The sequence below is a fragment of the Meleagris gallopavo genome, chromosome Z (assembly GCF_905368555.1).
Source record: "Meleagris gallopavo chromosome Z, MGAL_WU_HG_1.1, whole genome shotgun sequence".
NCBI lineage: Eukaryota > Metazoa > Chordata > Aves > Galliformes > Phasianidae > Meleagris > Meleagris gallopavo.
This window is the reverse complement of record NC_139435.1, coordinates 66,403,489-66,424,934: the sequence shown is the minus strand read 5'-3', so window position 1 is coordinate 66,424,934 and position 21,446 is coordinate 66,403,489. Positions and strand designations below refer to the sequence as shown.

At 44.3% G+C, this 21,446-nt stretch overlaps 1 protein-coding gene across 1 annotated transcript in view; it reads right to left on the bottom strand.

The window, feature by feature from the left end:
• Nucleotides 1–21,446, bottom strand: part of MUSK (muscle associated receptor tyrosine kinase) — a 47,987-nt gene that overhangs the window by 15,510 nt on the left and 11,031 nt on the right. The window contains exons 6-9 of the mRNA XM_010726142.3: nucleotides 9,241–9,365; nucleotides 6,074–6,233; nucleotides 5,468–5,474; nucleotides 3,613–3,879 (exon numbers count right to left, since the gene is read on the bottom strand). Coding sequence (XP_010724444.1) covers nucleotides 3,613–3,879; nucleotides 5,468–5,474; nucleotides 6,074–6,233; nucleotides 9,241–9,365 — 559 coding nt within the window. The remainder of the gene's footprint in view (nucleotides 1–3,612; nucleotides 3,880–5,467; nucleotides 5,475–6,073; nucleotides 6,234–9,240; nucleotides 9,366–21,446) is intronic.

Genomic DNA, 21,446 nt, shown 5'->3' with positions numbered 1-21,446 from the left:
GAGGATGCATGTCCGTCCTGACCCATGCAGAATGACACAGTCATGCAGGAATATACTGCTGGCACCCATGCTGAAGTCTTCAGCCAAATTCACCACCTGGATGGCTGATGCAATTTCATTACTACCAACAACTCTGGCAAGAATAGAAGATCGTGAGCTTCAATGACAAACACCATCACTGCAAATCTTCTGCACCACCAGAATGATGGAGGCCCCTAGAAATTCTTCCGGGGTGGCAGATCTTTTGCAATGGAGGTGGATGCTCTTCACATCTGCAGGCTGAAGCTATTGAAGACCCAGCTGCCTTGCTCTTGATTTTATCCACTTCTGGTTGATTCCTTCCTCACCTTCATGAGAACCAGAATGCAGACAGATGGTGCAACATATAGATGCAGTTTTTTATGTTAAACAACAATAGGAACAGGAAAGACTTTCTGAAGTGAAAAGAAAAAAAAAACCCTAATGTTTTGCTATGGAAATGGGAACACCTGGCATCTGAGGCACTGTCTGACACAGAGAGATCTGGATTGCATTAGCTGCCTTCACTCCCAAAGACAGAGCATCCTTGAACAAGCCTTGTACGTGAAGTGCAGCTGCAAAAAGCCGAAGACCTGCAAGACTAAGACCTCTGTAAGTCTTTCCACTGCCTCTTTAGAGGGAGGTGGACCTCAGCCCCCTGCCCCTTGGCTGCTCCTAGGGGAGCAGAACAAGGCGGCCAGAGGGAGGGGCAGTCAGCCTCCTGCAGCTGAGATCATGCCATTGTTACAGTACTTAATCCCCAGCAGCAAGAGCTTGATGAGATCATATGCAAAGATTACTTCAGAGTATTATTAGAAGTTTTATGTAACGTGACAGAGAGACAAAGACCAGGAGCAGCTGAGGAGGACAAGTGGGCCAGCAGCCCACAGAGGGCTGTTGAAGAGGAGGAGAGGACACATGGACCTGACAAAAGTGAAGGATTTCCCAACATGAGATTTGTGCCCATCACTTCTTATCAGCAGTGATTGAAATGGAAATGGAGGGGCTTTCTTCAACTAGTATTCTAGTATTCTAGTATCACAGAACATCCCATGCTAAAAGCCAGAAGTAATCAAGAATTATGAGATGAAGTATCACTTTCCTTTCAAGTAGGAAAACTCTTATTCTAATCAATTTGTATCTGAATATATGGAAAGTAAAGTTTTTCCCATGTTGTTTTCTTCTGTTTCACTTCACCTTGTTTTGCCAGCATTTATTTTTATAAAAGTCTTGCTCAGTTTGTTCTAGCTAACTAGCTTCCAAACCAGAATGAACAACAAAAATTACATAGGAGGGAAGAAATGGTACAAAGAATAAGTAAAAAAAGACAAAAGCACATGAAAACATACCAAGGGAAGTCTGTCCCTCAAAAACGAGGTGATTTCTACAGCCTCTGGGACAATTAAATTTTTACTTTTGATGCAGTTCAGCTGAAAGCTGGTGTTGTCTAGACAGTTCGAGCAGAGAGGTATAAGGCTGTCAGCAGAAAGCAGATAAGATAACTGGAAAGCAACCAAGACTGTGCAAAAGGCTTTCAGGAGATCTCTGAGGTCCCAACTATTCAGAAGGACAGGTGATGTCTGAGCTATCAGAGTGCGGGGCAAGGGTTTTGGGGAAACTTGTCCAGCCAATGGGCTCTGGGAACAGGAAACCAGAGGAACACTGTCCCCAGGCTCTTGTTATGAAGAAAGCCACATCTAAATTCACAATAAAATCACTGAGAAAAATTCTTAAAGGAAAAGAATAAATGGTGTATCTGCAAATTGTCTGGTGGATTTGAAGAATGATGATGCCAGACAGATCTGTTAGTATTCAGACATGTTTGCATAGGCTTTGGCTGCTACTTAAAGGCCCTTCTGTGAGTTGCACCACCCAGCAGTGCCCCAAGAGGGCAAGTCTTCATTCACATCAGTTCTAACCCTGCTGGGCCACCCACGAGCAGGGTGAAATGAAGCCAGCACCTTACCCAGCCCTCACTGACATGTCCTGTGGAGCACTATGCAAGTCCTTCACTGACAAATGTGCCACGCTTGTGTGGCTCAGATATAAATACTGTCACACATCTTGAAAATAGGCAGAGAGATGGTGTACTAAAGGGCACAATGACAAAGAGCAGCACATCAAGGCAGAGGGGAGGAGTCTGAAAACGAAAAGCAACTTCAGCACTTGTCTGCAGGATTATTTGTGGATATTTGCAAACACACTTCTTTCTTAGGATACATGCTGCAAGTACTCTGAGTGAGGAACACCAAGCAGCTCGTGTTTTCCTCTGTGCCTATGTGTTTCATAGTTGTGGAAGAAGAGATCAGAAAGGCCCTGAATGCAAAGATGGTGTGCTGTGCACTGTCCTAAAAAGCCCCTGCATAACTGCAAAAATAATTGCCACTAGACTACATCTGGCCCACGTCCAGCTGTTGGAGCACTGCCTCTGTTCCTGCCATGTCTGCAGACAAGACATGCATTTTGGTCAAGGCACCAAAACTGGGGCCACTCTCCTGATAAATACTGATCTGTATAATCTGTTTTAGGATGTAGTTCATAAGGGACAAGAGCTGAAGGGTGCTTTTAGGCAGAAATGTCAGCTGCCCAAACGCTGAGCAAAGGGCAACCAGACAGCAGGCCTTCACAGATTTGTCATGCGAGACAGCAGTGGCTAGAGAAAAGGAGAGTATCAGCCCAAAATGTTCTCTGCAGCACACCAAGCAGTCCTTGTGCCATCATGGGGAGCAGGAGCATATCCACAACTAGGCTACATATATAGTTACTGCTCACAGTAAAATAAGCTGCAAGAGGTACAGAGGGTTGAAATGCAAGACCTATGGAGAGAACTTGGAGAAAGCTGGTTTATTCTAGGCTGGAGAAGGCTTCTTAAAATCTTGCTGCAGAGAGGAAGGAGAAAGCTCTTCTCAGTGGCTGCAGGCATGGACAGAGCGCAATGGAGACGGCTGCCCAGTGGGCTGTACAGCCTCTGTGGTTGGGACGTGCCACACAAGCACCTGTCAGCAGGGGATTAGCTGCTGTGTGAGATGCTTTGGACTCTGCGGGTCCTTGCCAGGTCTGTTTGACTGCACATTCCTCTGGCCATGAGAGGATACGTGTGCCAGGGGGGAGGTTTGGTTCAGCAGGTGCAGTTATACTGACAGTGTCTCCAGTGCGGTCTTTTTCAGTTCCATCACTGTGGTGATGGGAAGTGCTGAATGATCAGTGTCCTGCCCTGGCCACATCTGCTGCATGTCCATATTTAGTCAGAATTCTGAACATGCACATTTCTGATAATACTAATGACTATACACTGACCTAGCAAGATCTAACTGATGGCAGTATGTTAATTAGTTATATCAACAATGTCATTCAAAGGGATGTATCTTTTCAACAGCTGTCACCAAAAAACCCGATTTAGCACAGATCTCTGGGGCCTGGAATTCATTCTGAACCACACCACTGAACACTGCAACAGGCCCTCTCTGTGCATGCAGAAGGGAGAAGAAAGGGAAAAACACAGCAATCCAGAGAGCACAGTGCTACTGGGCAGTCTTTAGCCAGCCACATGCCTACAGAACAAAAGTGAAAGAGGAGCACGCTGTGATTTTTTACCTGCATATGGGTTTTGGGGCTGGCCCCACTCCCGAGGGCTTGCATTCCTGGAAGATGTAGTTACACAGCAGGGACTCGGCAGCCGGCTGGCAGAATGAACTCACCATTTTCAGCTCCGTCCAGGCAGTGTGAACAAGCAGCTCTTGGGTCTCCTCGGGGTCAGCATAGGAGGAGTTGAAGAAAACAAGAGCATTTCTTGACAGGATGGCACTGCACACCTCGCCTCTGTAGGTGCTGCAGTAGCCTGCATCACCCTTATACAGTTTGCTGTCAAAGGACAAGAGCAAACACACAGGGTAAACCCAGAGCCTTGCACCAGAAGGGAATGGAGAAGAGACAACCAGCAGGGATTTGTGGATGCACCCAGGTCAGAGGGCACTGCCCCTAGGGCACACCTGGGAAAATGACCCTCCCTGCTCTCAAACTGGGTGGGGGGAGCTGAGGGTACAGCTGTCCCCATTGCTCACCCTGCCAGTGTAACTGGGGTCAGAGAGGTCAATTCTCAACATGCCAACCATTTGGAGCAGCCAGCAGAGCTATTTGTAACCTTGCCTTTTATTTCTCTGTCCAAATAATCCCCCATTGTCAGTGCTCTGGGGTGTTCTTGCTGTTTTTCTTAGAAAAACAGGACTTACATGGGCAACAAAGTACACAGGATGTCCAGAATTCTACTTTGCACATCTTGCGATCAGTAGGTGGTGCTCCCTGACCCCAGTTTAGCCACATGAGTTTGGGGTCAATGTTAATCTTTTTATTTATTTATTTATTTATTTATTTATTTATTTATTTATTTATTTCCTGCTAGACAGCTTCCTTATAACAATCCTCACTATGGCAGAGGGCACACCACACATGCTGTGCTGGTGACACCCCATGTGCTTCCCATGCAAGGTGCATCCTTCCTAGGCATGCATAGGACAGCTGTGCTGCTGGCTTTGGTGGGCTGTAGCCTGGAAAGGTCCCATTTTTATCAGCACACGAATGTCAGTATTATGTTTCCTTGCTTTTTCACCATCTGCAGAGACACAGTCTGCAGAGGCAGCAATGTTTCTTGCAGTGCCTTATCACAGAAAGGGGTGCAGCAAGTGTCGAGAACAATTGCGAGAGATAAAGGCTGAGGATTGGATCACAGTTCTTGTGCCTGTCACACCTACACAGGTGAAGGTGCAAGGCATATATCTGCCATCACTGCTGGAATCTCCAAATGTTTTGCAAAAGCCCTGAAGCAGATGTGCTAACAGCTTAGCTGAGCCATTTTCTTTCAGGCTCTGCTCTTCATTCTGAGAGCCGCCAGGTCTTAGCTAGCCCTTGCATTTGCCTTTCAGACTTATTTATTCATGCCACACATAGGAATATGCTAGGGTTCTAAAAATAAAAAGTCAGACTAATCATTCAGCACTTCAGAAAGTAATTGGCAAAAGAGCACCTCTGATCACATACAAGTAGCTGTACTCATCTAATACTTTGCTTCCAACAAATACCTGAATGTTTTTTGCCTTGCTCTAGTGACCACTGAACAAAAATACATTCATTGGCTCTGTGTAGGTAGGAGCCTATCACGCAGCTAGACTTTTGTCTGTAAATTTATAATATCGGTCAAGTCATGGGCACATAACTGTGATGTATGCTCCAGTAGTGGCTCAGTGCAAAGGCACCATTATCTGATGGGCCCCAGGCTCTGTTCATACTTTTATAAAGGATCCCAGTGTGCCCTCCAGAGCATCTCATCCATATGCTTAGCATCCAGAAACCTACCCCTTTCATTTAAGCAAAATTCACCCAAATCCCCTTGGTTCATCACTGTTACCCTCCCTGACCCACTGGATCCCCAGGCAGCCATAAAACCCATCCTTACCTCCACTCTGCCAGGGAGGTACCAGCCCAGCGATGGCAATAAGTCAGAAGAAAGAAGAAATGGAAAAGACATCACTGATCTGTCATTGTCACATCTGTGATAGCTAAGAGTTACATAGTAGGAAATCTGCTTTAATCTTTGGGCCCTACATAACAACCAGACTGCATCGTGCATTCACAGGGCGGGTGGCTGCAGCTGCTCCCCTGGCTCGTCCTTTCTTTCTCCCATCAAGAGATGGGGCGGTAGGACAGATGCAGCCCAAGAAGCTCATGATCTGAGGAAAGCTATTTTCACCTTGCTGTTAGGTGACACCAAAGTTGGGCTGCAGCCACAACTTCCTCCGCATGGATGGTCTTTCCAAGTGCTTCTGGGACACAACGTACAAGACAGCACCAAGCATGCAGGAAGCGACAGCTGTGCCAGTCTCCCGGGTGTAAGAATGTATGAGGAAATAGCCCAGCAGGGCAGGCATTGGTATTCAAATTTAGCTCCCTGCAAACTATGAGCTCTCCAAGGCCTTCCCTCCTCCTCCACCACATTTCCCAGTAGGAAAGCCAGGCCTGCAGGGAAGAGTGAGTTGTTAACGACCCTTCTTGCCCAGCATACCTGAAACACTGATGGTTGCGGCAGCTTTGGCAGCACCGAAGGTTTTGCTGTGTTTGTTGGTGGCAAGGCAAGTGAATAAGCCAGGTCGGGTAACATACACCTGCAGCCTGGAGTCAACCACTCTGTCCTTCACACTTTCTGCTATAGACCCTGCAGAAACCTAAGGGAATGAAAAGCCCATTGCAATGACATTTCCAACAAAAGGCAAAGAAGCAAACCAAGAAAAAAGAAAAAAAAAAAAGAAACAACAAGAGATTCACCACTTTGCAACAAGCTTGGCAGAGAAAGATGAAGCAAGCAGATGAAAATGGCAGAGAGCTGGAGCTGCTGGCATTATTTTGCTGTTTTCATAGCATTCACAGACAAAAGCCAGTGTTCAAGACTTCTCCCAGTCCACACTTCAACAGTACTTTTGGAATTAATTTTCAGTTTCAGAGATCTCAGTTTTTCATGGCTAACTGCTCCAAGGACTTGACTAGAAGATTTCATGTACTCAGTGGAGCACAAAATGGCTTTGTGCAACCAAGCCTGGATATAAACAAATAGCTGTGAACTCACTGATTCTGGATTAATGCAGCCTCTGCCACAACTTCAAGCCAGCAGTGAGCCAAGCAAATGCTCTGTCTCCAATGCTCTAGTAGATACCCACATTTTCTTCCCTCCTGCCTGGAAATGTAGAAGCGGCAGATGTGGTGACATTGGTCACGTCTTTCCCCAGTGGAGAAATTCTGAGATGAATGAACTTGGAGCCTGCTGATTTTGGCAAGTCAGAATTGTTTTTATCTTCAAACCTTTCCTGCAACTTTGGCACTTGTTAAAATCAGACACAGGACATCAGGACCATGCTTCACAAGGCAGCAGCATAGAGCAGCATTGTCTGCTCTGTTCTTCATACCAGTAGGAAGTATCAAAGGGAAAAGTGTCCATCTGTGGGCTCCATTGGTATGTCTTGGCCCTAAGGACAGTGGAAGTCGTGTTTGTCTGGATCTATCCAAGCAAAGTGCTCTATCTATACATCTAGCAGAGAGGTGAAACAGACTAATCTGATCATTCTAGAAGCTAGTGGAAACACGTTTCAATGAGATTTGTGTCTGCTTCCAAACTTGTTATTGGAGATAACTAAAAAGCAAGAAGGAACACATCAGTGTGGTATCTTTCTTCAGGAAGCACATTGTTTTCTCTCCAAAAAGAAAATACAAAAAATAATACATTTGTTCTGTCCTACTCACCTCAACTCAAATGTATGGAAAGGAGACTTGCAGGGCAAGAAATGACTAAATCACAGGACTAACACAAGTATTGTAAATATTGCATCAGAAACGCATGGTAGGCTGGTCACAGTGCAAAAGCAGAGAGCAGGGATACTTTTTGGCATTATGCTGTCAAGTCAATTCAGATGAATGAGAACTCAGGATATTTTCTCACAATTGAAGAGTTTCTCTTTAACTGTAGCATTGGTCAGATTTATTTTTACAAGTTTTTCCTCCCAGAACCTAGCCAGCACTGAGCAGTATCTGCTTCAATCTGAAACAATTCCTCTGCCTTCAACCTATTTATTGCTCTTCTACAGAGCCCCAGCTCCGGCCTGGGACCCTCTATGGGATTCTGCACAGCAGAGGCCTCTCATGCCGGGAACCCTGACCATGGAAATCGTTCTTCTCAGCTTGGTCCAAGAAGTACAGAATGCTCTATGTCAGCTGATGGAGTGAAAAAAACAAGAATTATGCTTTCACCAGCAGTGACAAATCAACCAGCATACACCTCTACAGGAGTCATGCACCAATGGGAGCTTGGAATAGCAGGGTCCTTCCACTCCTGCAAGAAGCCACTGAAAGTAAGGAAGGTGAAGAACTGGCTGTCCTAAAATATAGGTCCTTGAAGCTCTGAGGCCCCTTGGTCTTCATCAGCCTTTTGAAATGATTCCTCATCTTTCTTGTTTCCTCAGCTACTCTGAAAACTACAGGCAGGAGCATGACCTTGTAGTCACTGGCAGGAGTGGATAAAAAGGGTTTGGATAATTTGCATGGTTAATCCAGAGTCTATGGCAGTGCCCAATATGGAAATCTGAAGGATGGACACAAGGGAAGGGACTTCTTGCCAGTCTGAGCACAGAATATAGCATAGAATATAATATAGTTATATTACAGTAGTTTTAATCTGGAAATTAACCATGTAAGACTGGAGGATACAAAAAGAGTTGGCGGAGATAAAGAACATGAGACAGCCTGCAAAATAGCCCAAGCTCTTTAATGACATATTTTAGTGACAGAGAGAAGAGATATGGAGCAGGGCAGGAGTAGCCTCCTGAAGTAAGAAATTTCTGCAAGAGGATCCTTTGGTCCTGTTGGACAAGCAAGCCAACAGGAATGCCCATGGCCAGCCACTGGCCAGAAGAATCAGTGAGAAAAAGAAGAGGCAAATCACTGGTATGCACATAGCTGCCTCTGCGGCGCTGTGCTCCAGGCCACACAACTTTATGAAAGCTGTTGGAAGACCATGGAGAATGTATAGCATGGCCATTACAAACATGAGAAGGCTGGAGGAAATCCATGTCAGAAAGGGCGTAGGACGGAATCCAGTATTGCAACTCCTGGAGAGCTACTATGGTTCTGGCGTACATCTTCATTGCTGTGGGGGTATGCTGGGTGTCAGGGGGCTCTTCAGTCCAGCTGAGGAGCACTGCAATAGCTTATAGGTGGGCATTAAATTCGGTAAATGAAAAGGAGAGACCCACATTAGATGGAGAGGATGATTAATCCACAGATCATGTTCCTGTGAGCACCAGATGGTTTTCAATTCCTGGTACTTGCAGCATATTCTGCCTCAAAACTAGTTTGCTCTATTTATCTGCCTCAGCTTTTCTTATTTTGTCAGATAAGCCATTTTGTCATGTTATTGTCATCACATTAGGACAAAGGCCAGGAAAGCTGTAGAAACTCATCATTAAGTTCCTCCTAGACATTCAGGCCCAGGAGGAGCTTGCAAGCATCTCAAACATCCTTCAACTCTGGCATTCCAGATCCTACTCATGCAACACTTGGAGACAAGGCAGAGCATTCCATAGAACTGAGCACTGAAGTGGGGAGACAAGACTGTCTCAGAGTGATTGAACAGTAGGCACAACAAAGGCCAGAAACAGGAACTGGGGACAGAAAAGCAGCACTTACAGCTTTTCCATTTTCCAGCCAGGTGACAGTGGGGACTGGAGCACCTGCTGCTGTGCACCGCAGTGTCACCATGGAGCCAAAGGTGATGTTTTGGGATTCAGGAGCCTTCAGGATTCTGGCAAAAACTGTGGGAGAAGACAAAGGCACTAGGTTAAATGGGTGCTTACAGTTGAGGCTGGTTTGATGCAATGGTGTCTCCTCCCAACACATCTCCAAACAAGCCACAACCCCTCAAAGAAAGCTAAGCAATGTCCTGGTGAACAACAGTCTTATGAGAGGGACAAGGAGAAGAAATAAAGTAGGCAGTGTGATTGTATTCCACACATTACAAACCAAGATTTTAGCTCTGGAAATCTATACACAGCCCTTGTTCACAGGAGGTAACATGCAAAAACCACCCAGATGGCTTGCTGTGAATAGAACGCATATTACAATTTGAAAACACTAAGGGGACCACCATGGTAGTAGAGGTTGGGGGTCAGATAAGCTCATCAGTGTGATTGCAGCAATTAGGACTCACCATAGAGTGCCACAAACCCCATTATTTTCCGTGCCATGACAAGCCCTGGGTAGTAAGCTTCTATCACTTAACTATGGGGGCAACGCCAGCAAAAGTTTTGGGAAACTGAGACTGCACAGGACAAGAAGGTTTCAAAGTCACTTTTTACCTCCACTGCTTCTTCCATGGCAGTCAGGTTACTGGACAGTCTGAAGCCAAGGCCTTCCCCTCTCTCCAAAAGGATTATTTTACTTTTTTGGCGAAAAGAACATCTTACAAATTTTTTGCTGAGCAGGTGTTTTAATGCAGAAACATGGATCTGACAAGCCTCCACAAGCTGTTTTTCAGCTGCAGCATTTGGACGGTACAGAGGAAAGCAGAGAAGAGGATAATTTCCTATGTGGAACATCTGAGTTCTGACCCAAAAAATTCACTGGAGATGCCTGAATGTGTGTACAGAACCAGGATGAATAGCTCTGTGCCATTTCTTACTCCAGTTTCCCATGCTGGAGAGTGAGTAATGCTTACCCTCTACCTTCTAGGCAGCACAGCAATGACTTAAAATCTCCATCAGAAATTTTAGTAAGTAGAAGAGTTTCTTTTGGCATTCTTATGCAAGCATTATATTCTGTTTTCCACTTCAGCTATCCATGCAGCTCCCCTTATCAAAATATCAGGCTACATTACAGTCTTTTGCTTTCCTGTTTCCCCATTGCACCTCTTGTCATTGACCACTGTTTTCTCCCATTTTCCAGATGCATACATCCCAAGCAGAGAAATTAAGCAACTAGTAATAGTCTCCTGACACACACTGAATGTTTCTCCTGATAGAGACTTCTTCAACAGCAGAAAAGCCTTCATCTGCAAAATTTCAATGGGACAAAAAAAAAAAAAATTACTTTCCACATAGTCTTTCCATTCCTATTTGGACTGTGTGAAGGCTGAACTTCATGTTAACAGAGCACCTAAAGTCAGTTTTTTTCACAGATGTATAGGCAACAAGAGGGATGCGTTTCCTAGGAACTTTGCCACTCTGAAAGCAGACCCACTGAGTGGGTTCCTGGGCAGGAATTTTTAGGAGGATTAAATTCAACACAGGTTGAGTGATGGGGCAGGAGGACACACATTAGACTGCTGGCTCCCTTACACTCGCTGAGCAGCACGCCATGGATGCTGCTCAAAGGGGCTACCATGGGACACAGCTCCACTGCAGGTCAGCAGAGCTGCGGTGCCTGGCCAGGGACTTCTCTGAAAATTAAGAAGTGAAATTAAGCTTTTGCCCAAGGTTTTGCTCCAGGTCATTAGCATCAGGTGGTTGTGAATTCCACCCTGAACACCATAAGCCAAGCTCGTTATTACTTTCACACTTCTTTTGGAGAAATACTAAACTTTTGGGCCGGTCCTCTGGCAGCAGCTACATGCACATGGCTCCTGCTGAAGCCAGCACTTCAAATCTCAAAGCCAGAATACAGCCCTTCAGGCTTTTCTCATGGTGCCATTACTTGTGCAGTGTGCCACAAGGATCCTGCCCACACAGCAACCTTGTTATTCTAATCCAGCCTTGTTGATGCCAGAGCAGCAAATTAACAGCATTACATTTGCCACTGTCAGACACTTGTGCCATCCCCTCTAGCCCCTGATCTCTCAAAATCTGCATGGAACCTTTAGACAGGAGGAAAAAAAAAAATCCTTCAACAGTGGCAGCAGGTTCATGGTTAGGGAGCAAAGCTCTATTATGCATAGGGAGCAAGATCAGGTGCCCCAAGTGGGAAGGCCAAAAATCTGAAATTGGCTTCTCTGGTTCCCCAGTTTGTACTAAGCACAATGCCTGCTGCTGCAGCTATAGCTCCGTTGGCTTAAGCACAGCAAAGGCAACATGTCAGGCTACTCCAACCTAAACAACCAAATATGGGGGGAGAAAACAAAGTGACAGTTACGTATTCCTGTATTTCTGGTGTTGGCTGCTCACCAGAGCAGGCTGTGAGCTAGTATCTAGGATCACCCTTCACCAGTGCAAGCAGGGGCAAGGCCACCAGGACAAACTTGAGGTCTATACTGGCAATGGTATTAGTGATGAAATCTTTCACGGAGCTGAAGCAAAAATATGATTTTTTTTTTCCATTGTCTTACACGATGAAATGGCAGAAGTAAACAGGAGAAAGAACCAAAGACTCCGATGGTGCCAGTGTAAGCAACCAGGAGACATAGGGAGATGAAAGTGAGGAAGAGGAAGAACAAGAAATGGCAATAAATGTTTGTAATATTCACATTATTTGCTGGGCTTAGGGCATGGTTTTGTTCTCATTTTACCTCAGAGTGAAAATCCCCAGCAGATTTCTGACACTTCCACTACAAGTCCTCCTTGTCCAGATCCTCCCAAACATGGTTCTTACCAGGACCTTCCCTCATTTGGCAGTATCATCACAAGCTATCAGCATCCACACAGTGTCCTTAGAGGGGTGAGCAGGATGAGAGAAGAGGGCTCTGTTTATTTACTTTTATATTTCAGCAGAAAATGAAACAGAGTACCTCACTCAGAGGAGCTGGAAATGAAACCTTGCCAGCTCAAAGTCCAGCCAGCATGCTCAGTTTCACTCCCAAGCCCCCTAATAAATGTCCTTTCTTTTACAGTCCTGCTAAATGATGTGCTGCAAGCCATGGGGCTTGCTAGGAGGCATCTGTACCACAGCCAGCTGCTTTCATTTCTGAGAATTAGGTAACATCATCCAGTCCAAACAGTAGGGCTTTAACCCAGTCACAAAATTTTTTGTGCTATAAAAAGATTAAAGCAGTGTCCCCCTGGTTTGAGCAGCTAACTCTTTCCAGGTGACTTCACCCTCTCTCTGCCTTTGGCTGAGCTGTCTGTCATTTCCACGAGATTTTGGCCTGCTCAGGCCTGTTTTTCCATGAAAGCTGGCTGGACTGGGTTGCTGGCATCCAGCTGCAGCTCTGGTGGGCTGTGGCATTCAGGGAAGGGCCAAGCCATGCTCAGAGCCCCACAACCCACAGAAACCATCAGCCTCAGCCCCATCACGTCAGGACACCCATAGTGTGTGAGTTTTGCAAGTCCTAATGCTTGCTCTGGTGCATTAGGCCCTGTCAAGCATGGATATGTGATGGAGCTCTCCTCTCACCTCCACTGGTGTTCACTGAGCCTTGGCTTCCAAAAGAACACAGTCAGTGCTTGCCAGTGTGTGTGAATTCAGCCAGCTGGTGAGTGTGAACACAAGTTCACTCTTCAGGAGCTTGCTGCTGGTGCTGGTATATTGTAAAGTATGCCTGATAGTCCAAACTGAGACAGGCCACAGAGAACTGTGTCAGAAACCACAAAGCAGCAGTGGGTGCTGGCTCCCTCCCTGTCTCAGCCTGGCTGAATATGTGAGCAAGACCTGCTTCTCTACGCTGCAGGATCCAATATCCCAGCCTTCCCCACTTCCCAGATAGTTCTGCTTTTATCATAAAAATGGATCAAATTTTATTCCGGATCAATATGAAATTACATGCTGGAAGTATTTGCCTGCTAACCTGCACAATGCAGTGGGTGAAGGTCACCACTATATATTGGGAAGTGGTGCTCTGTGCTGCTGGAAGAACTGGCACAGTACACATTGCCTCAGGAACCTCCCACGATACAAACACCTTGGCAAAGCCTTTGCCCTCTGCAGTAGTCATCTATAAGCAGTCGGTAACTAGCCTGTAAGCATTTCTTAATTCATGTTTCACAGTGTTTTGGTAGCTCTTTGGTACCTGAAGCATGACAGATTTATATGGCTCCTTCTCAACAGAGCTGCTCTCCAGACTGGGACTTCACTTGCAAATCTGCATGAAATCATTTATGCTTGCCACCTATATGCTCTGAAGGACCATAAACTTCTGCCAAAGTGTTTGCAGCCTTTGCCAGTAAGAAGTCCAGCCATGCAAACCATGCAAACCCCTATCCAGATTTATTCCTTTCACATCCTGACAAACCTAAACGAGGCAGCCAAGAAGAACTAAGCAGAGGGGCTATGGTTTCTGTCCCATCAGTGAGAGATGAGCGGAGGTCTGAAAATACATTCATAAATACATAGAAAGCTGAAGCACTTGTATTTTCTGACATTTCAAATGAATGCCTGTAAAATCCCAATAATTTCTGAATACCAACCCTCAAAATCCACCACACATCTGGCTCAATAATGAGTATGTGTGCACAGCTAGCAGCACATTGAGACCCAGGCTGAACAAGCCTGGCACAGACCTGGCAGTTGGCATGGTGGGCCTGGATCAGAGCTCAGAGAACAGGTTATTTAGCAAGCACTACCACATCAGATCAAAGTCAGGTTCTGTGCACAGCTCAGTGCATACCTCCATACAGGAACGGCTCATGATGTACCTTGGCTGCTGCTCGCACCCTTTCAGACCCTCCCGAAGTTTATTGGGCATTGGTTAAATCCTGAAGTAACTGTGAGGTCAGTCTTATTTTGATCTTTGAGTAATTCTCATCAAAACTGCAAAATTTAACTTTTGGCAAGCCTACCAAGTAATCACAAAGAGGAGCAAATCGCCACAGGCAAAGTTAGTATGAGACACTTCCACTTATCTCTATCAAATTTTTACCTATTTCTATTTAATCCTCATCCAAACATGCTTATTGCCAGAGAACAATGCACATATAAGTTATCCAAAGGAGAAAAAAAAAAAAAAGATAAAATGTTGTAGAGAGTGTACACAAGCTCTGTATTATTTGTAAAAGAACAGGACTACTAAGCATTGGCCCCAAACGAGCAGTTTGCACAGGGCCATAGGCAAGTTTTGCTTTATCAGCCTGTCCCCTTGGTACCACTGCCCCTCTGCTGATTATCATGCTAATCTGGAAGGAGAACCAGATTTGAATTCTCAGCACTTTCTACAAATCTCACAATCTCCAAAGCCCTTGTGCCTCCTGACAGGTGATTTGATTGGTTTGAGACTTTCACTAGATCTAAGACCCTCTGTCCAGAAATGCACAGCACAGCAATATATATTTACAACCTGGGTCCTGAGGCTGTACAACAACCCTGTGAGATGACAGCCAGGACAATCCAAGGTCTGCATGGAAGGGAGGTGGAAGAAATCACATCATCTCCATCCTGAAGCATATGCCTTCAGATTCTCAGCTCTGGTGTCTAATATCAAAGCAAGTTTTTCTTAATAGCCTTCCAAGGTAACCTTATTCTAGGGTGAGCTCCAAGATTTATGGATAGCAGGAAAATTTGCTTCAGCAGAAGGCCTCCCTGAAAGCTAAATGCACAGGTCGGCACAGGAACTTCTCATCTGTGAAAGGCTTTGCATGGCTTGTAGATGGAATCCTAAAGCAGATCCTGCAAATATGCAAAGCTATAATAATCAGGAGTAAAATGTAAATAGATAGCTTATATCCTGTGTAACTATATAAAACCTGTTCTGTACGACTGTTCATTTCTATATACAGAGCAAACACCAGATTCAAGGACAAGTGAGGATAACATGTTCAAATTACTTCCCAAGGAAATGAATAAGGAAATTCTTTTCATGTCAGTGCTAGCCTTATAGATGTGCAGTACTTCCTTTTGTCTGTTTCAAAGTGCTGCCTGCAGTGGCAAGTGGTTCTTCTTGCACATGGGTAATTGCAAGTGGCGCTTCCCAATCACTGTATCTACGATATTCATGACCATTCCTTCTTCTGATTGCTTGGTTTTCAGTTTTGAAAACTCTTACCATAATGCAGGTTAATCTCATGATCTTATTCTCAACTTCTAATTTGAGATGCCCTTTCCAGTTTTGGAGCTGTGCAAGGACTGTACCATACGGCACAAAGCAGGCACTTTCATTGTGTAGGCATCCTAAAAATATTATGTGGCAATAGAACTGGTGCTAGATCTAGGACAAGATCTAGCACCTTACCATTTGGAAGAGCAGTTACAGTGGTAAAAAAAAAAAAAAGAGTAGGTTATTCATCTCCCACAAGGCTCCATGAATAAGAAATGTGGGAGATGACCTGGCGTAACAACCTTGAGAAAAAAGAATATTGGCTCAAATGTACCATACCAAAAGTGCATGTTTAAAGTGATTGTATAAAATTTCCTTATTGCTTGGAAAACCTAACTTTCTATACGTTCAGCTGTATATCAGTTTCTCATTTTGAAAAGGCAGTCACTTAGGACAGCCATCTCAGCTTGCTCTGGCTCCCTTAGCCTCACAGCTACAATATTCTCTGTCCTTGACTCTCTTTGTTGTTGCACAGGAAAGACATGCTTCCCAGCTACCAAACATAGGCTAGATGGAATCACAATTCTTGCAATTACATGAAAAATTCATATATGTTTTGTGTGCCTTTCCAAGCTCCATATTGGAAGAGAGAGGGTTTTTTTTTTTCAGAAAGAAGAAGCAAGCTCAAAAGTCCATTAAAGAAGAACTGCTGCTAGGAGCCTTGTGCTTCTAGGAACCCTGCCTTCCATCTCATTGGCACAGGAAGTCATCAGCCAGAGGCACAGGGAGGAACTGGGAGGCACTTGAAGGCACTGAGAGGCACCTTGTGCCCATACCACACCATTCCACGACACACTGAATGCCTGTGCATTGCTTCTCAGGAGGTCTGGGACTGTTTTCTTTCTCCTGCGGCCTGCCCCATTGCCCTGTAATTAGGGCTATACATGTATCTGCACCATCTGATAACCTCAGGATGACGATTGTTACTTCAGTAGGCAGGAGGAGATTTAATGAGATATTCTGGGATTTCAGTTCTACCCATTGCCACCCTGCTGAGAACAGTCAATTATACTGTGTAATTACAGGCAAGCTCAGCTCTGTTTTCTTTCCCTGCAGTGCTCTCTGCCCCCAAACCCTATGCAATTTTTCACAGCAATCTTCAGTATACTCTGCTTACTGCCGTAGGACACTGCCTGTAGACTCATGCAGCTGCACTGCTGCCAGCAGGCAGGAATTATTCTCTTTGGAATGGCCAAATAATCTTCACTGTTGGTATCTAAGCTTCCCTATGGAAACTGAGGCTGATGCTTAAGTGCAAAAAAGCAGGCTTGTGTCTTGGCCATGGATCCATTTCTATCTCGCTCAAAATGCTCTACCTTGGGAGATGGCACAGACAAAAGGTCAGATTTCATGGCAATAACCAACCTGTAGGCATGGCCACAAGAGTCAGGATAACAGTGCTGATTGGCTGTCAGTGTGATCCCTTGGTACTTCCCTTTCTACGCAAAGAAGTGTCAACATCTAAATGTAGAGTACTTACTGGATGGTACAATTGGAGGTGGGTTTCATTTGAAATCAGACTTGTCTCTGGAACATGGTCCATCCAAATTGACAGATACACTAAAATGCATCATTTCTTTCTTGCGATTATGGTGTGATTTCTTATCTTCTGATTTATCTGTGATACAAACTTGCCCCAAGGCTTCAGAATCATAGAATCATAGAATGGCATGGGTTGAAAAGGACATAATGATCAGAAGAGGTTCATAAAACAGGTAGTGCTTACTGTCATTAGCCAGTTGTAGCTAATCAAACAGCTAAGGCACTGTTTTCTGATGTCCTCTAGCCTGCTGTCCCCACAATGTCTCCAATTGTACAGAACAATCTAAGAATGTTAAATATCTAAACTGAATCTACTCATACACTGGTAGATCCTATTCTTTGAAGGGATGATTCTCCAAGAAAGATTTTCCTATTTTTAAGGCTGAGGCAGTTCTCACAAGTGGCTTATAGGGGAACATTTTTGTGGCCTGTGGCAGAGTATTATTTTAGTAGCTAGTAATAAGCAATAAACTGCGGGCAAGAAAAGACTTCTATGTACTGGGACTGGAACGCAAAAACAAACATCTCAGTCAGAGTAGCATGAGGAGCATCGTCTCTACTCTTGTTATGATTTGTTTCATTTCTGTGCTGTCCACATAGTGTGGCAGAGGTGGAAGCCAAGTAAGAGCATTTCAACAGAAGGATGAACCAAACTGTCTGAATAAAGGATCAGCAGCTTGCTGATGCTCAGCTGAACATGAGCCAACAGTGTGCCTGGGTGGCCATTAGGGCCAACGGGATCCTGGCCTGCATTAGAAATAGTGTGGCCAGCAGGAGCAGGGAGGTGATCACCTCCCTCTACTCAGCACTGGTGAGGCTGCACCTCGAGTATTGTGTTCAGTTTTGGGCCTCTCACTACAGGAAAGATGTGGAGGCCCTGGAGCGTGTCCAGAGAAGAGCAATGAAACTGGTGAGGGGTCTGGAGCACAAGTCTTATGAGGAGCGGCTGAGGGAGCTGAGATTGTTTAGTCTGGAGAAGAGGAGGCTCAGGGGAGACCTCATTGCACTTTACAACTTCCTGAAGGGAGGTTGGGGTGAAGAGTGGTTTGGCCTCTTCTCTCAGGCAATGGACAGGACCTGGGGAAATGGCCGCAAGTTGTATCAGAGGAGGTTTAGGTTAGACATGAGGAAAAACTTTTTCTCTCAGAGAGTGGTCAGGCTCTGGAATGGCTGCCCAGAGAGGTCGTTGAGTAACCATCCCTGGCAGTGTTCAATAGGCGTCTGGACAAGGAGCTGTGAGATATGGTTAGTAGCCTGTGGTAGCAGTGGTAATGAGAAGACGGTTGAACTAGATGATCTTATAGGTCTTTTCCAATCTTGTGATTCTATGATTCTATGGTTCTATGAATCAATGCCTGTGTTTAGCCAACAGGAAACTGCAAGGAAGATTTGACCCAAACATGTTATGAAATCCCTGGAGGATCCCGTTAGCATCTTGATGAGAGCACTGGATCTTCCAGCACTTGTCCTAGCTAGTTCTTTTGTTTGTTTCTTTCTTTCCCAGTGGATTTATGATTGTTGATTTCCAGACTTGCCCTTCTACAGTGATGACTTCAAAACCAAAGCTTATCACACAATATGCTCCAAAAATCCTGAATTCTACACTCTCTGGTGTCACAGGCTGGAAATCAAGTTCAGCTTCATGTAAATCACAAAATGGAGGTGCGTCTAACTCAATACACAGTCATCCATCCATATATTCTTTCCCTTTAATTTACACCTTTATTTAAACTACAACCTTACTTATCACCTTTTTCTTTGTTATTTGGGACATTAAGCTAAAAATGTGTTACAAACTGGGAATGGTGGTAGTTTCAGTAACTGGGTACAACGCTTAGACACAATGTGAATGTTGTTCACCTTCAGGAGAAGAAAATCTTTTTTTAAAGCTAAGAAACACATTGAACAACAAATATCATCTTCCTACAGCACAGAACTTACACATGCTGCGGTTGAAGTGGAAGGAAACATCTCTAAAGGGCATTTGACCTTGAATTCTGTTAGTAAATGATTTACCTCAACCCTTTGTACATGTTAATAGCAGTTACACCATTCATTTACAGAAAATGGTTTTTCCACAGTTGGTGCTATAGAAATAAATTACACTGTTTCAGAAGCATATGGTTTTCACTTTCACACCTCTTCTATAAACATCTGTTGTTTCTAAACTCTACATAATTTGTGGCCAGTTTTCAATTTCTTTTCTGAGACTTTTTTGTTTTGAAGAATGGAGACCGTATGGGACTGAAGTCCACTCTACCTATTCATGAGGTGGCACTTTGCTTCTCCCAAGGGGAGCAGGAAGCATTCTCCAAAACAGAAATAAAAACTCTGCCAAAACACAGAGCCCAGATCAGGTGATGAGGCCTGAAGTCACCAGGAAATGAATTGTTTTCCTGCTGATTTGCAATACAAGCTTCTTACCAAATTTCTGAATCAAGTATACTTTGTATATTGGTTATGCGAATCATATCTGAAAAAGACAGCAAGAAGGTAAAGAAAAAACATTCTGAAGAATTTTTTCCATGTTAAAAAAGAAAGAAAAAAGAAAAGGCAACAGGACATCTTCTCTCTTAGTCTCTCAGAGCTCTCACAGAGCAAGTGTGTCCAAAGTGTAAATATTCTCATGCCTCTTACTAGGCAAGGGTTTGTAGCTTCAAATTTATCCTTTATATGTCATACAATTTATACATAAAGAGTATGGAGAATGTCATTGTTACACATGTCAAGCCATGGGGACTGTCAAGGGCAGTAAACCCAGAAGCTGAACCTGATCAGCCTGTACAGCTTTTGTTGGATTGGTCCTGTTAATGGGCTGGGTCAGTGCTACAGTAAATACCAATGAAAACTGAATATTCCTCCTGTTCTGCAGTTTGTGTTACACAAAGAGCTATGTACTACATGAAGGGAAAAACCTTGGACATCTCACTAATATTGCCTAGCATGCAAACCCCACAGATTTCAGATGTGCAGATGGGGGGCTAATATATTCTTGGCACAGCACAAGACCTCGTACCTGGTCTGCAGCTTCCATTGACACCACTGGGAATATTTGCACTTCAGGACACCTCTCTATGTTACTGAAGACAATAGCCCTTCTCCTATTTATTTCCAAAGCGGTGATCTTCAGGTAAAACCAGATGCAACTCATTAGCCAACATCTTGTCAATAAGGTTTTACCCTCTGAATATATGCAGAAACTACAAATCACATAAGCAGGTGAAAACTTCTCCCAAAGCCTTTAATCTAGCATTCATCCAGGAGTCTTTGAGCCACAGATTCACTTTGTGCATTGGTATAACAATCAGTAGGAAATTTGTATGGATGCTGACAAATGCCTTGGCAAGCTACTACTTCACAGTGTACATAAGCACTCTTCTCTTCTCAGCAGAATATTCAAAACTGACAATGTCGTGATTAAACTGCTAGTTAGCAAAATTGTTAAGATAGAAAATGAATACAAAACTACTGTTGAGAAATGCTATCACCAGAAAATTTAAACCACATTTCTTGGCAAGCAGACAAGATGATAATATTGTTCCTCTGTCTCAGTGGACATAGTACCTTCCTGTAGCCACCACTGAATGTATGTGAGTAACTGGAAGCCATCCTCACTTGCTAACTTTAACAGGGGCGGCAAAGGGGCCACTGTTCAATTCTTCATCTTTGCAGAGCAGTGTACAGAAGGCTTCCCCTGTTCCCTCTCCTGCCTTCTTCCTGCTGTCAGCAGCCAGCTGACCACGTGATCACATTTCTGTCCCTAATAGATTATGCTTTTTAAGGGGACAAAATATTTCACAGAATCATGGAATCATTAAGATTGGAAAAGACCACTAAGATCATCAAGTCCAATACCAACCTATCCGCACCACGCCCACTAACCATATCCTTTAGTACTACATCCACATATTTTCTGAACACCTCCAGAGACAATGACTCCAGCACCTCCATGGGCAGCCTGCTCCAGTGCCCAAATACTCTTTTGGAGAAGAAATTCTACAGAATATCCAACCATCCACCATCACTTATACAAATGCACATGGGTTTGCCTTGAACTTGGAGCAAAGGAGGAAATAGACACAATCTGGATGGACAGGCTTTTTCAATCCTTTTGATTAAAATCCTGACCCAATTCTGGGTATCAAGACTCATTAACTGATTCACAAGTTCATAACATGAATTTTGGAGCAGATGAAAATAGCAGCCTTTTTTTTTTTTTTTTTTTTTCTTGAGGTACCTATGTAAAGGAGCATGTCTGCATGCAGTCCTGCAAAAGCTGGATGCCTCCATGCTTTGAACTAATTGCAGGACTAGCATCAAAGCCACTAAAATGAGACAGAAAATTAGAAACATCATTCAGAAATCAGGACCCGCCTGATCTCATTTTAGCTAGGCATAA